A 16,487-nucleotide genomic window follows, 5' to 3' on the forward strand; every position below is an offset into this window, starting at 1 on the left:
GTTTAAGGATCGTTCTCACACACATCAGCATAGAAGGTCTGATAGGTTCTCCCTTTCTCCTTTCTGATATCTGGCATATTGTAGTGTTTGATTTACGCTATAGGTAATAGAGAATATGAAACATCAAAATACAGAATACAAGTTTGAAACCCTGAAGCAAGATCATGACACAAAAGCATTCATTCACATATCAACATGACTGCACAGAGTATGACTTGGAGCATAATGCATTAAAGCTTTTAAAATGGAAATAGGCTATTTCTAATGAGAAATAATAATTGTTGACACTTAATAGCACTATTCACGCTGAAGAGACTCTGAAATGGGCCCCATATTGATTAAGTCACGCCTCAAACTGAATTATTGTCATACGGCCTCAAACTAAGATAAAGCTCGTGTCAGTGATTGTGAGGGAAAAGGAAAGAAAACCATATGTGAATAAATTATAGCTGTGATTTGGAGCACACACAAAGCAGTTTTCTGTTGCTTGATGAAGGGCAGTCACTCCATAAGAAAAACAAGAATTCAGAGGGCAAAATTACACCATGTTTACACGACATAAAGCGACGTTGCTGTTTTATAGACTAGTTTTTGTTACAAGGCTCTAGGGAAGACAAATGATTCTCACTGGTTAATCAAACTTGCTTTATCCCCGCTCTGCTCCCACAGAGAACTTACATCTTCACTTTCCTGTTGAGCTCCCGAGTCTTCATTCACCCACATGAGCTCCTGGCTAAAGTGGGACAGATCTGCATTAAACAGAAGCAGCAGCTGGAAGCCGGGACAGAGGCAGAAAAGGTAAATGAGAACCATCATTATGTCCTATAGTGTCATTTATTTCCCATCTTTTTCTTTTCATTGTAAAGCTACACAGATTGATAAAGAATACACTGAAATAGTCATCAGCACATGTTACTGAATGTGCTTTTGTTTGGGTCTTCCTCCTTGAAGCTCTATTGTTTGTTTGATAACTACTGATGTACGTTGTGTAGTAGCCTAGCTTGGAAATCATGCAACTTTGCTCTGGCAAGCAGTACTGACCTGCAGCAATGTGTATCTGCCACAAACCTGCCCAGCAAGTTGCTGGGGCTTTTGCCAAGCAAGGTCTGCCTGGAATCTGATTGCAGTCACTCCTGTCACATTCTTGGAGCTGAGGGCTCTGCTGTAGGTGCACTAAAAACCCATTTTTGTTGGAGCGTTGCAAGTCGGCGTGATGGAAAATCAGGAAATTTCATCTGATGAAAATTAAGGGATGCAGAAGCCTATGCTTCCTCATCTGATTAAACAGCTTTACCATCGCTGATTAAACTCAACCGGGTCAATTTATGATATGCACTTACATCCATATTGAGTCTCCCCATATGGAGAAAGTGCACTGAAGGACTTGACTAAAGATGAAGTACCAGAATAGTCCCAGCTGGAATGCAAATGTAAGTGACAGAAACAAAGATAAAATCAGCAAATACTTAAAAAGATCTGAACCGTTCAAATCCTGTGCTTATTTTAGATCACTTCTTCTACTATGAGAAATAATATGCTCACAATCCTGATTCTCAGCACATTGATAGTCCCATTTCTTCTTCTCCTTATAGCAGCAAGACTACAAGCAGGGAACGTGAAAAGTAGCCTTTGAGGTTTGGCAGCACAGTTTTTGACATCAGTACTAACCTAAGGGCTTCTTTCTCACTTACTACTCCTGCTCTGTGGTCTCATATTGTATCGCAACATTCCTCCACAGTTAACACTTAATGCAGATTGACTTTTATGCAGGTCAGTTACCTCATCCACTCATCAAGCAGATAAGGAGCTCTGTTGGTTCTGGGGTGCCGGAGGGGTCAGGGAGGACAGATGCAAGAACTATTGCATTCACTGTGCCATAGTTCCCATCACCACTCCAAAACAGGCTCACAACTTTGCACCCCCCACTTGGTACGTGGTAAAAGGCAGCGTTTCCTCAGCTCTGCCGAACCAAACAGCAGAGGTAGGAACTTTTAAGAGATTCTGGGACCATCTGAAACAAGGGGTTAAGCTGTCTACAGACATGTGATGACAAATGACAGCTGTCTGTAGCTAGTATCAAAGTATCCCATCTGCAGTACTTGTATTTAAAAATAAAGGATTACAAGACACAACTCTTCTGTCAATAATAGTACTCTTAGGAGTTTTAAAGCCAAAACAGAAGCTGGGCAATAAGTCATAGAATGGCCTGGGTTGAAAAGGCCCACAATGCTCATCCAATTTCAACCCCCTGGGTTGAGCAGGGTCACCAACCAGCAGCCCAGGCTGCCCAGAGCCACATCCAGCCTTGAATGCCTGCAGGGATGGGGCATCCACAGCCTCCTTGGGCAACCTGTTCCAGTGCATCACCACGCTCTGGGGGAAAAGACTTCCTCCTAAGATCCAACCTAAACCTGCCCTGTCTCAGTTTAAAACCATTCCTCCTTGTCCTATGACTGTCCATCCTCACAAACAGTCATTCCCCTCCTGTTTATACACTCCCTTCAAGTACTGGAAGGCCACAAGGAGGTCTCCCCAGAGCCTTCTCCAGGCTAAACGAGCCCAGTACCCTCAACCTTTCCTCATAGGAGAACTGCTCCAGCCCTCTGATAACACGAAGTAGTGTGATTCTGGCTTTTTAGCAGGTGTATTAAGAAAAGTCATAGCTCCTTCCACACTGACACGAAATAGCATTACATTGTAACAACAGGATGTGAAACAGAGCTGCTCCTGTTGCAAAACACCCACTCTGTCAGACCTGCTGGCAGTTTGAAAACAGGCCTACAGGAGAGCCAACAGCAAGATGACAATAAAACACAAGGTTTGGGAGGCTGCCTTAATTTGCATGCTTTTCTAGGTGCTTTCCCTGCTGTGCCCTTGATCCCTTCCTCCCCCCTGAACTGTATTTTTTTCCTACTCACTAAACACAACATTCTTAGAAAACACTACCTAGGAATTCCGACGTCCCTCCCCAATGACTCCTTTGCAGACCTCTGCTGCAAGCACCTGTTATGTCTGACAGGAAAACAGAGGCTCCTAACATTTGCAAACATTTGTTTTTAAACAAATAAAAGTTCACTTTAAATGCAGCATGTAAAACTCCAAGCCACTCTACTTATTCACTGTCATAACTCACTGGAGTATCATCAGCTACCAGCACCTTCTAATTAAGTGGCTCCACAGCAGGAAATGGCTGGCAAAAGTAGTTAAAGCAGCTCTGATCATGTCTGATAAGAGATTTACATAAACAAACTAAGACAAGAAGTTGGCTGACTTGTTGCCCGGGTAGTGTGTGAGCTGGAGAAGTGGCCAGGAGCCAGGTTTTGAGGTTAGGCACCACAGTACTGATCATTTGTTTTTGACATCATTTGCTAACAGAGAAGTCCTGCAGAAAACAGCTGAAAGAAAAGCAGATTAAAAAGCAAAATGGGATATCTTGGAGCCCTCTGAGAGCCCTTCTGGACGAGTATAAAAAGAAAGGGTTTCATAGTTTAAGATATCAAATACTTGTCAGCATAGCTACGCTCAAGTTTTATCCCTTCACATCAAGCTGAACTCTCCATCAGCATGTTAGAAATTGGAGAGACTCCAGCACGGTCACAGGAAACAAAAACCCTTGTGCAGTATTACCTGTTGACCAAAGTACTTCGCTGAAATAATTAGCTTCTCAAAAGTGCTACTGGGAGAAGTATTCCCATGGATGGCAGACAACCCAGGCCTTGCAGGGAGAGGCTGACATCTGGAGCAGAGCTACAGAAGCAGTAGGTTTATTGCAGATATGACAAAAAGGAAAACACACTGTTGCCCACGTATGTGTGATTTCTATCTAGGTTACCACAGATCACAGGTGGCAAGCCTGTCACTCTGCTTTGGGCTTCATTAGGATGCACCTGAAACTGGAATCTCGTGTTTTGCTGAGCTACTGGCTTTTAGTGTTGCATTCAAAGTACATCTCTTCCACGAGTGTTAAAAGCATCAGATCAGACAACAAGCCTTTGACACCTGTAATCCCAAAGAGAAATACTGCTTGCTGTTGTCCTGCTAAGGTTGCCTAGCTATCTGTTGTAACCACAGCTACTCCTGATCATGGGTATATACAACAGGAAGTCAGTTTTCACACAGCCAGAGGATTTGGGAACTTTTATTCCCCCATCCTTCCACATTCAATTCCAAAAGATAATAAATAACAATACCACCAAGAGGAATTTTGAAGCAGCTTTTGATGATCGGTGTACTAAGCACGTACCTCCTCTGTTAGCTCTGATGGAATGGAAGCACATGGGCTGGCTAATTAGTTCTCTTATAACACAAGAGAATTATTCATTCTTTTAATAGCTGTAGGCTCCACACCTTCTCTAGCGAACAAGCATAACCTGTATTCTCTTCAAGGCAGGTGATAGTGGGAGTTTAGTGGGTTGACAGCTGTAATGCAAAGCTCAGTCCCTCTCTGTCTGGAAAGATGGTAAAGTCAGGTCCCACAGAAACTGAACTTCCAGAGCTTTCCTTTCTGTACCTACATTCTTTGCAGGAATGCCAACTGGTGGCAGAACAAGCATTATTTTCTTCTTGCCCTCACTGCCCACCTATTCCATGCTTCTCTCACCTGCAGGATTGATAAGAGTACCATCAATAAAGAGAGCTAGGGAAAACATGCTTGCAAGGAGCATTGACTTCATTGTCACAGTGAAGATTCCAGGCGATATTGTTTAAAGTTCTTATCAACCATTTATTAACGCTCCAACTGCTTACCAGTGGGATGTAAATAGTGCAGGAAATAGCTCAGTTCACTGGACTTCTGAGGCATTACATGATCAAATGATGTTTGGGGGCACGAAGTTCCATCAGCTCTTGTAAAACACTGGCTATTTGTCCTAGAAGGTGATGCTTTGATTTCTTATAGCAACACTCACATGCCAAAATCACCTTCTGTAACCCTTAAGTTGTTGACGGTGAACGCAGTAAGGAAAGTACACTGCAGATAAGGAGAAGGGTCTGCTGTGTAATGAGACATCAGTTTACGCAAGCAGGGAGGTAAACAGATGAAAGCTTCCTCATTTTTCCCTCTATGCATCACAACTTGGGTGAAAAATAAACATAAGAAGAATCAAAGCTCAATTCAAGTTATTTGTTCAGTCTTGTAGCACACTCCCCCAGTTTTCCAAGTGCATTCCTTCAGCTGGAGAGAGCAGCCTCAGTAAATCTATGCTACTTGCATAACTGGCATCCAATTCAGGTCTAACTGATGAAAAGCTTTAGAACATTCACAAGTAACAGAAGAACTTAATAAATGGCTCTCCTTCCCTGTTCTGACACTGATATATTCTTGAGTAATGACCAACACTGATTTTCAAAGTCCGTTATTATTTGGATATCGTGGAGAGAATAAACACACACATGCACACCTTTCCTACTGTTCATTTATTTAGATATACAGATGTACCTGGAGGGTCTGATAAATCCTGTAGAACAGAAGTGTCTTTATGAATGTTTCTCACCAGTTATACCTGGTACGTGCTGCATTGGGCACGCATTAGAAACAAAACACAAAGGTAGTGCTGCCTCAGATGGCATAAATAACCTCAAGCCCCACTGGCTTCAATCAAATAAGGTGCTTAAACTATCCTGTCATCTTCCCGGCTTTATAAAACTAACCTTGAAAGTATCTTCAAAGCACTTGGTAAGAGACATGACCAAGCTATCCCGAAAGGGGGCTAAATCATATTGTTGAGAAGCATGGTTCAAGCTCAACGTGTTCTTTTTTTCTCCCTTCCATTTGCTACAAGTGCAGAGTATTTTCAAGAGCATCTAGATTTAGGCAAGTCTTCATCAAGTTCTGCTGCCAGAAAGGTCTATGGTCAGTAATTAACTCATTGTTTCTTTCTAGGCAAAGCTGAAGTCCTTCGCTGCCAAAATCATCCAGCTCCTGAAGGAATGGACTGAAACTTTCCCCTATGATTTCCAAGATGAAAAATCCATGAAGGAGTTGAAGGAGATTGCTCACAGGATCACACAGTGTGATGAGGTAGGGGCAAAGGGGGAGGAAAAAAGAATGTTAAGTTGGAAAGCAGTATTTGTGACAACCTTTACACGTCGTTTATAACATCACAAACTGTTGCTCCTACACACTGGGTTTTCTAAATGGACTACAGGAGCAGCTGCTAGGCTGCCCTGTAGCTGCAGGACAAGGGCTAAGTAATGAAGTTCATGGTCCATTAGCAGGAACTGTGTATAATCACCAAGCGTAAGAGACAAAATTCACAACGATATGAAAAATGATGCAGAAGGAGAAAGAAAGAACAGCGATGTTAATGACACAGTGTAGTTAAATTGCATAATGAATTACGTGCCATCCTTTGTGCTCTGTTACTGCTCTGCTATCCAGGTCTCACAAAAACATCAACTAGTTCATAGAAGCAGGGAACGGCTTTGGTTGGAAGAGACCTTAAAGATGGTGTAGTTCTAACCCTCTGCCATAGGCAGGCACCAGATGAGGCTGCCCAGGGCTCCATCCAACCTGGCCTTGAACACCTCCAGATATGAGGCACCCACAGCTTTTCCAAGCAACCTGTTCCAGCACCTCAGCACTGAGATAGGCCAGTGTCCTCCAGCTCAAGAAGAAGATGCTTACGAGGGTCTTCTAGGTACCACGCACAGTATTTTCACAAAGAAACTTCTTTGAGCTCTACTGGGTGCCCAGTCACCAGTCCTACCAGGTCTGCGTTTTCAGTCTGGAGGATGGGAAAATACAAAAACACCCTAGACCTTCTAATAAGGGCAAGGGAATCATCTGTAATGTGTTTGTGTGAACACGAAGGGTTACTTACAGAAGTTTTTCATTGTTTTGAAGCCCAAGGCTTCAAGATACTCTTGAGAACAAGTAACAGGAAACGGGAAAACAATTGTATTGTAAGCTGTTTTTGTTGATTCAAGCAGGGAGAAAATGAAGAGCAGCAGGTTTGACAGCACTGTGTGAATCAGTGATAGGGCAGCGACAGGCGTTACCACGTTGTCAAAAGGAACTATGTCAGTTGTGTTGCATCAGCAAAACTGTTTACCTGGCTTCTGCTAAATGTCACCGCCTCAGTAAGAAGAGAAAAGCCCTCAGGATCATATCATACCTTCTATTCCCTCTGTAAACAGGAGAGAGGTTTATGCTGGCAGAGACACAACTGTGAGAGGGAACTAAGCAAAATAGCAATCACTGAGCATGTGTATCTTGGTATTTTATTTGTCCACCATTTTGAACTGGAAAAAAGTTGTGACTTTTCCTTCTTCCCTCTCACTTGTATGTATGAATAAATTCTCAGTTGGGAGAAAAGGCCTCAGAACAGCTCAGCACTCTGGTGTCTGGAGCTTCCGGGATGATGTCCCTTATTTGCAGCATCACACTATTTATCCCCTTAGCAAAGCTACACATCATCAAGAGCTGCACGCTTCTGTCTTCTAGGAGGCAGAATGCAATACTGACAAAACAAAGCAGCTCTTACTCTCAGTATCTGTTGCCTCTTTCCTGTTCTAAGAAATTCTAAGAGCCCTTATCTAAATGTTAGGATACAATAAATTCCCAATAGCCACAGTTTTTAATATCGCTGCAGTTTCTTCCTACATTGACAACCAATATATATTTGAATATCGCCTGCTTTCAGATTTGATTCCCTGTGATACAAAGCCTTGCTTTCCTCCTTACAGAGGTATGGCAAGTCAGGCACAGCAGCTGAGGTCAAGCCATTTCAACAGAAGGCTCAATATAGGGGAGAGCAGAATTAGCTCTCTATTTTAGTCCCCCTACTTTGTTCCCTTGCCATTTCTAAGCACTTGTAACACAGTATCCAAAATGGCTCCAACCAGCTGCTGTTTAGCAGTAATCCAGTTGCTCATCAAGATGAGCTACGCTGCTTCCAGCTTTTCATTTTATTCCACTTGGGAGTCAGATTATTGCCTTGTAAAGCAACATTCTGACACTATTATTGCTTAATTATATCACGCAATATACAAGTATTTGGTAGTCATCTTCTCTCACATCTGCTACATAATTTCCGTTATCACTGCACACGAGTGGCTTTGGGAACCATCGCAGTCATTGCAGCTCTTTCTAGTGCATCCAGTCGACTGGCAGAAACCAAGACAGCAAATTGTAAGCTAGGATCTAAATTTGGGGTTAACTTGAAGAGAAATAATTTGCACAAAAGCAGGAGAACAACAGCGCAATGGAAAAGGACTGTTAAGAATTGTTTTTTCCAGCAACAGAGAGGGCAAAACCACAATGACCATTTAGTTTCAATTCCCTTGCTACATACAGGGTCACCAACCAGCAGCCCAGGCTGCCCAGAGCCACATCCAGCCTGGCCTTGAATGCCTGCAGGGATGGGGCATCCACAGCCTCCTTGGGCAGCCTGTTCCAGTGTGTCACCACCCTCTGTGAAAAACTAATACCCAACCTAAACCTGCCCTGTCTCAGTTTAAAACCATTCCCCCTTGTCCTGTCACCATCCACCCTTGTAAACAGTCAATCGTCCTCCTGTTTATATGCTCCCTAAACATATAAACTCATGTATAAGGTATATAGTGTGAGAAGTTGTGTCTGCCTTTCTCACAGGAAAATGGCACGGTGAAAAAGATCATTAGCCAGATGACACAGAATCTCCTGATGGCTCTCTCTGCACGGAGCCAGTACCAGGAAATAAAAGAGAAATTCCGGCAACCTGCTACTGACAAAGGAACCATCCTCAAAACCAAGCCACAGTCTACTCAGAAGGACATCCTGAGTGTGTGCTGCGACCCTCTGATCTTGGCACAGCAGCTAACCCATATTGAACTGGTTAGTTTGCGTGAATTATTTTGTTTTCCATGTATTAAGTATTAATGTACTCACTACTATGTACTTTGCTACAGGGTTCAATGAAAGCCTCTAGTACAATAATTAAATAAAATACCAAGTGATGAACAAGAGCATCTAGATATTTCCCATAGAAACACTTTGTACATATCACTAAAGGCAGCTTCAAGAAATGGAAGTTATAAAACTTCCTAATAACTTAAGGCTTATCGGTGCGCTTTCCACTGAGCTCTGTCAGCCTGTACAATGACCATCTCAAATCTTTCTGACTCAGGAACGAGTGAGCAACATTTACCCGGAGGATCTGATGCAGATTGTCAGCCACATGGACTCCCTGGATAATCACAAGGTACAGGAAGGGGCACAGGGAGAAACAGAAATAAAGACTGATCAGGGTTCCAGTACTTTGTCTACAAAGGGTGTCCATTTTCTAACCTTCTTTAAGCTCATTTCTTTAAATAAAATCCAGTAAGACTTTGAACGAGACAGGATCCCCTTAGTATACCAACTTCATCACGATAAAGCTTAATAAGCACATGGCCTTTTCTCTTACAGTGCCGAGGCGACGTTACCAAAACCTACAATTTGGAGGCCTATGACAACTGGTTCAATTGTCTTAGCATGCTGGTGGCCACAGAGATTTGCAGGGTAGGTGCAAGTAGAAGATAAGATGGAAAAATAATCCTGTCCTTAAGCATGAGTGGTAGGTACTGGTCTAGTAGAGACTTAAACTGAAGCCATCTAATTAAAGATAACTGCATCATTCAAGCATTAAATTATTGTCATGCTTAAGTGATGAAGAGTCCAGCTTGGTCATACAAGTTCTTTAAGACATCGAACGGAACATAAACAAAAAATTACACTCTTCCACAACTGGGCACATAACTGGTAATGGCCTCACATACTATTTTACTACAAAAATAGATCTGAATAAAATATCCTCAGGCCTATGTAATGAGATTCCTTAACTAGATACAGTCTTGAAGTCCCTCTTCCATCAGCTTGTAGTAACGCCTTCAGCTGAACACCCTAACCAAAACTCGGGCCATCCCTTCCCTCTTAACAGATCTTGATTTTTCCAGGTTGTAAAGAAAAAACAGCGTACCAGAATGGTGGAATTTTTCATCGATGTGGCCAGAGAGTGCTTCAACATTGGAAACTTCAACTCAATGATGGCCATTATCTGTAAGTATCCTGAACGCAGATGACAAAAGGCACTGCATTTTACAACCCAATTAGTAAGATCGTGCTCCTACTTGCCTTAAGCTGGCTGACCACACCAGCACTTCCACAGGCACAGTATGTATCAGTGACAGAGGAATGCTTGTGTGTGTTGGTAGGGTGTTACCTATATCTGTCCATTGAACCAAGCTGCCTTCCAAAGTATAAGCAAAGTGCTGCCATTGGAATTAAGTATTTGCCCTTCAACTCTGTTGTTTGTTGTGTCTCCTTCCTCTCCATTTAGCTGGCATGAACTTGAGTCCCGTGGCACGGCTAAAGAAAACTTGGTCCAAGGTCAAAACTGCCAAATTCGATGTGTTAGAGGTACGTGTAAAGCTCAGACTTGATGTAGAAATCCATCAAACAGTAATATCACAGCAGAGGGAGGGATGAAACCAAGTCAGAGATCACAGAGGCACCTCTCTGTAGGCTGTTTCTTCCTATCATACCTTTCTCCACCAGCATCTAAATACCTTTCATTCTTCAGGCAAGTGAATGCTTTTTCACGTCCTTTAGAACCGATTAGAGTGCTCCATCTAGTGGCCTGAATCTGAACCAAAACCAAATCTAATTGCAATCATGACATTGATGACAGCAAGTTGACAAAATTGCCCGTTCTTACCCCCCCCCCCGCAGTCATTCATTATTTCCTTTCATCCTCATGTTAGCAATTGAATGAAAGCATACTCTGATAAGATCAGTGTTGTTTGTTTAGTTTTTAATTACTGAAGTAGTTTTTATTACATGACTACCTTTCCCCCCTCCATACAAACAGCATCATATGGATCCATCCAGCAACTTCTGTAACTACCGCACAGCCCTGCAAGGAGCAGCACAGCGATCTCAGACTGCCAACAGCAATCGAGAGAAAATCGTCATCCCAGTTTTCAACCTCTTCATTAAAGATATCTACTTCCTGCACAAAATACATACAAACCGCTTGCCCAATGGGCAGATCAACTTCAAGGTAGGACTCGGTTTTATTCAAACTCTAATGCTTAGGCAGATGTTTTGCATTGCAGTTTTTAAGTGTCAGATGTTTAAGTCATCCCAGCATTGCTATAAACTAGACTAAAGGATACCTTCATCCAAGGGAAGTGAGGTTAAGGTCTCAATACCAAGTTCCTGTGGAAGCCCGGTGATTGCAGTTGCTATGTTTGTGTTCTGTATCCAGCAGAACCTCACACAGCCGCATATGCAGAAGAGAATCCACATGACTGCTGGCATTTAATTGCCTTCAGTTAAGTGGTCAGGTTTTAAAACGGACTAAAACAGAGATTGACTCGTGTTAGTTTTAGACAAGATAAGCACGCTGCAAACCATGAAATGCCTGAATACCAGAGTGGGTGAAATAATACTGGCTGGAAACAAAAGAACTGATAGATGAAGACGGAGAAGAAAATAAGAATTTTGAAGCCAAAACCCAAATGTTAAAAGCTACTGAAATCAAAACTGAGCTTCAGCAGTATTATCCAGGCCAACTGAGAAGGGAGAGCTGTTCAGGGAAGGATGCACTCCAACAAAATGGTTTGGAACGGTAAACGTTTGTCAGTCCCCAGCTGTGCTCCTGAAATACATTCAGAGCCCCACACACTGAAAGCTGCGTAAAGGTCACAGTACAGAGAAGTTTCTCCTTAACACTGAGCTCCTAAACACGTAATATTAAAGAATAACAAGGAAAGAGGTGGAATAAAGGATAGTAAAGAGCAGAAACACGAATGAGAGAGAAGCCCTGAAATTATAGAGAGGAATCAGCATTTGAAGGAAAAGCAATTATAAAGTTCTTCTAATTACCTCACACAGAAATTCTGGGAAATCTCAAGACAGATTCATGATTTCCTGACGTGGAAGCAGGTCGAGTGTCCTTTTGAGAAGGACAAGAAGATCCAGAGTTATCTGCTCACCGCACCCATTTACAGTGAAGAAGGTAAAGCCCCTTACTGAACTTTATATAGTCTTAATTGAAGTGCAGAGTGAAGAGTTAACATGCAAGAACAGCATTTCATAAGCATGTATTACCAGTTCCACACTGGCTGCTGATGGGAGTAAACCTCATTGGTGAAGTCTTAAGTTACAACTGTTATAAGACAATTGTATCTGTTTCACTTAAAGAACTGCACTGTTCTTTTTGTATTTAACAGCTCTGTTTATTGCATCCTTTGAAAGTGAAGGTCCAGAAAACCACATGGAAAAAGACAGCTGGAAAACACTCAGGTAAGAAGCTTCCTCAGCATGGGGTTTTTGCAGACCTACACACGCTCGTGAACTCTTCATGAACACTTTTGCATATTCAGCTCAGCCTTATCTGTGGCCCGAGCACACCAAAAAACAAGCACAAAACAATCAGCTTCATGCCTCCTGCTCTCATATCCAGTAAATAGTTCCAGTATGGCCTAAATGAACTTCATGTCTTTCAAAACCCAAATCCGATAAACAAGTCTATAGGATTCTGATAGAACTCCTCCAGTTAACTCTGGCTCCAAGAGCACTGCTTGACACCATGAGAGAACATGCTCACTTCAGGCTATCAAACGCAGTTGTAGAGTCTGTATTTGAGTCTCTATTGTACCGCAAGCAGTAGGTGAAGATGAGAGGGGAACATGTTATTTGCCTCAGTGCATTCTGAAGGCTACAAAGGTTTTATCTTTATTTCAAGTCAGTACTATTATCGGATTTCAGAGAGGTAGGCTACTCTGTAACAGTTGAAAAAGCTACCCTTTGGTAGAATCACAGAATGGCCTGGGTTGAAAAGGACTGCAGTGATCATCTGCTTTCAACCCCCTGCTCTGTGCAGGGTCACCAAGCAGCCCAGGCTGCCCAGAGCCACATCCAGCCTGGCCTTGAATGCCTGCAGGGATGGGGCATCCACAGCCTCCTTGGGCAGCCTGTTCCAGTGCGTCACCACCCTCCGGGTGAAAAACTTCCTCCTAAGATCTAACCTAAACCTCCCCTATCACAGTTTAAGACCATCCCCCTTGTCCTGTCACTGTCCACCCTCATCAGCAACCCCTGAAGAAAGGCTTACAAAAGAAAGATACGCCCACTGCTAACCTTTACCAAAACTATAAAGACTACCACGGTACAAAGCTTTCCATTTTTATTACTTCTTTTTCTAGGACAACTCTGCTTAACAGGGCCTGAGATTTTTTGGATCCGATCTGCAGTCTTCGAAGCACACAGAATGAATGTGTTTTTACAACCTGAAAGACTCGGACTGAGTTAAGATGACCTCACTGGTTGAGGTCTGTTTTGTATATACAGTACCTTTTATGAATCAAAATGCGGTAAATATTTCACATGTCAACCTTAAGGCACTTAAGTGAAGGGTTTTGTTTTTGTTTTTTTATTTAAAAATAGAAATAAAAAGGGCAGGGCCCTGTTCTCAGAGACGAAGCGTATCACGGGAGGTGGGATCCTTGGGGAGATCTTATTCTATCAGCATCCAAATTGTTATTTTTTATTACTTCCTCCAAAATCAAACAAAAGTTCTAACACACATCTCAGCTACAGCCACTGTTAAATACTCCACTGGACCAATAGCCTGCACAACACTCAAAATGTCTACCTGTGGTTTCATTCCCATCGGCGAGAGCGATCGTACGTACGAGTGTTTGTAGGGTCAAGGCCTTAGACATCTGCAGTGAGCCTGTTCCTCTCCTACATCGGAAATAGTGCCTTACAAGGTACTGACGTTGTGTAGTGTACCTTCTATCACGCTGGATTGGAAGCAAGGAAAATAAAAATATGGATGTCTCAAAACCAGCCACAAAGTACTTTATAAATGAAACGAAGAACACGACATGTGAGGTCGAGCATACCTGCCTGTGACACTGATGGTGCAGCAAACCTATTTTTGTTACGCGATTTAAGGAGCAGATGGGGTAACCACTGAGGGTTATGTGTGCATGCCTGACTACGCACACGTTTTAATAATTCTGGGAACTATCCTTCCAATTCTGATTGCCAGAATAGATTGTTTCCTTTGTAAAAATCAGGGATTTCTTCCTAATTTTTTCCTTTTTTTTTTTTTTTTTTTTCCTTTGAAGAGAAGGATGTCTAACCTAGATTATCTCTGCAAAACAGGTTCTATACGTATTTCTGCCAACAGTTGACAGAAAAAAATATCATTGTGCACAAAATAAAGGAGAGGGAAGTGAACTCAGATGTCCAACTAAGGCTAAAATTGCCAAAGAAGGTCAAAAGCTCATCTCTGCTGACTTGGGCGTTTAAACCCCTTTGTTCCTTTGTAAATTCTAGTCTGAACTTCAAGACCAAAGCAAAGACCGATGTAAAGCATCAACTTGTTCTAGTATTTTGCAAGCCACGACAGTCTGGGGCAGGACCCACTGAAACCTGTAGGAAAACAATATAAGGAACTAATGAAGCCTTTGAGTCTAGGTCAAGCTTAGAGATGATCTGTAAACCCACTGATAGAAGTAACGCCCATCATGTCCCAACTTCTCCTTTTCACCCTGAGTTTATATCTATATACACCTATTTATCTACCCAAATGCGCATAGCAGAAGCTTAAGACTAAGCTACACATCTCAATCTTTCTTTCTCCCCAGTGTCAAGATAAGAAAGAAAAAAAAAAAAAAAAAAGAAAATAGGCTCAGATTGAAAACTTAATCAATGATTACCTATGAATATTTACTATCCTTTCCAGTAACTGTTCTCATGAAGCATGTGGGCCAGGTATTCTTCAATGATGACTGAGCTGGGCTGTCATATTCAGCATTTTCTCTCTTCAAAATCCCTTTTCAAGTGCTGTTGGTCACAGCCTTCTCTCACCAATCATCACAGACCATCATCTGCACCACTTCGTTTAGAAATGGTCAATTTTGAGTAGTTTCTTTGTATCCTACTCTGCTCTGTGTTGAAACGGGGACAAGACTTGCCAGACCCAGGGTCAGGTTTATCCCAGTCCAGTTGCCTCTTCTTGCTGAGTGCCTACAGCCTTGAGCAGTGCCGGTTTCACGCAGCATCAGCACACACAACAGAAAAGGTTTGTGGTGTTGGCCCTGCCGCAGAGCGAAACATTCAAGAGCCTTCCCTCTCTCTCCCTGTTCTCCCTCCTGCCCCTCGCTAAATTCTTCGAATCACAGCAGTGAGTTGGGGTAATAGGAGAGAGAAATTTTGCTATTCCTGTAGCATTGAAATCAAAGAGGAACAAAAGCAAGTGATGCCTTGAAGAAGTAGGAAATAGTACAACAACTGTTGCCAGGAACAGCCTAGAAAAGGAGAAGGGATAAATTCTTATGATCTGCTGCTATTTTTCCCGTGCTGAAGAGTACTGACCTTCAGTCCTGGACTAGAGTAAGAATATTTATACTGTATTATTACAGTGTTTTGCACTTTCAGAGATGTTCTAGCTAGTAACATTGTTGGACACTATAAAAGGGATTGTATATCAGCTTTGTTTATGTAACTGAGATTTAAAAAAGGGATGCTTAAAAATTTAAGAAAAAAATTATATATATATATTTGAAATGCAATTTTAAAACACTTCCTGTAAATGTATTAAGAAAAAAAAGAAGCTTTCACATGAATGTGCACTTCACTGGTCAATCAGTCCTAGTATATACTTGAAATCAATGCAGTATCCACATTGGCTCCTCTTTCTTTTTCTGCCCTCAGTTTGATACATTCCTTAAATACTGTGTTTTGCTATTCTGAGCTGAAATGCTAAATATAAAGCTGTACCATAAAGCAGGATATTCTGTGTTTGACTGGATGTGCTTGCATTAATAAAAAAGAGTTGCTTCAACCAGACTCGACTGTTTCCGCGGCTGTTTTTCCACTTGCAAAGCAACCAAACCGCCAACCAGCAGGTGAACCAGCTGTCGAAGGTAACATCCTTGCAAAGAACTGTTTCTTCTTACTTCAGTTTCAATCCTGACTTATTAAGCCCTCCGAGCTGTGAGGCAAATCCAACTTTCCTAATGCACCAACTTGATTTATCACATTAACAGGTAAAAACAAAAAAAACCAGCTTTCTTCCAGCAAATAACTCTCAGGCGGTGAAATTCAGCTGATAGTCAAACATATTTTGGGGGACATAAAACCTCTGAGGATAGTAAGAAACAAATCTCTTCCAGTCTGCGATGTACTTAAGGCAACACCAGCCTCCCAGATAATTGGAAAAGCCTGAAAACAACATATGGAAGATGTTTTGTCTCACAGCTCTCAGCAGCCGCCATATAAACCTGTGTAGACAATGAAGCAATAAAATAATCAGGAATGTTTGTCCTACACTATTAGAACTGTAAAGGAAATTTCCAGACCAGTGAGCATGCAAGTATCTGCAACAGCTGCTTCCAAGTTCTCCCTTCAGTGCCTGTCCCTGGAAAGGCAGAGATAACTGGAGCGCGCTTTGAAGTCTCAGCACATCTCCATCAGCTCCAACAGGCGTTCAATGACCCTGCAGAACATT

The 16,487-nt window shown here is 42.2% G+C and overlaps 1 protein-coding gene across 5 annotated transcripts in view; it reads left to right on the forward strand.

The window, feature by feature from the left end:
* The window catches only part of RASGEF1A (RasGEF domain family member 1A), a 133,107-nt gene extending 117,281 nt beyond the window's left edge, over positions 1-15,826 (forward strand). For all 5 annotated transcript variants that reach the window (XM_015866100.2, XM_015866105.2, XM_015866102.2 and 2 more), the window contains 11 exons: positions 670-798; positions 5,882-6,019; positions 8,594-8,815; positions 9,108-9,182; positions 9,389-9,481; positions 9,916-10,018; positions 10,299-10,378; positions 10,830-11,021; positions 11,858-11,981; positions 12,196-12,268; positions 13,171-15,826. In XM_015866100.2, coding sequence (XP_015721586.1) covers positions 670-798; positions 5,882-6,019; positions 8,594-8,815; positions 9,108-9,182; positions 9,389-9,481; positions 9,916-10,018; positions 10,299-10,378; positions 10,830-11,021; positions 11,858-11,981; positions 12,196-12,268; positions 13,171-13,195 — 1,254 coding nt within the window. In that variant the 3' untranslated portion in view covers positions 13,196-15,826. The remainder of the gene's footprint in view (positions 1-669; positions 799-5,881; positions 6,020-8,593; positions 8,816-9,107; positions 9,183-9,388; positions 9,482-9,915; positions 10,019-10,298; positions 10,379-10,829; positions 11,022-11,857; positions 11,982-12,195; positions 12,269-13,170) is intronic.
* The last annotated feature ends 661 nt before the right edge of the window (positions 15,827-16,487 follow it).

This window comes from Coturnix japonica, chromosome 6 (assembly GCF_001577835.2).
Source record: "Coturnix japonica isolate 7356 chromosome 6, Coturnix japonica 2.1, whole genome shotgun sequence".
Taxonomy (NCBI): domain Eukaryota; kingdom Metazoa; phylum Chordata; class Aves; order Galliformes; family Phasianidae; genus Coturnix; species Coturnix japonica.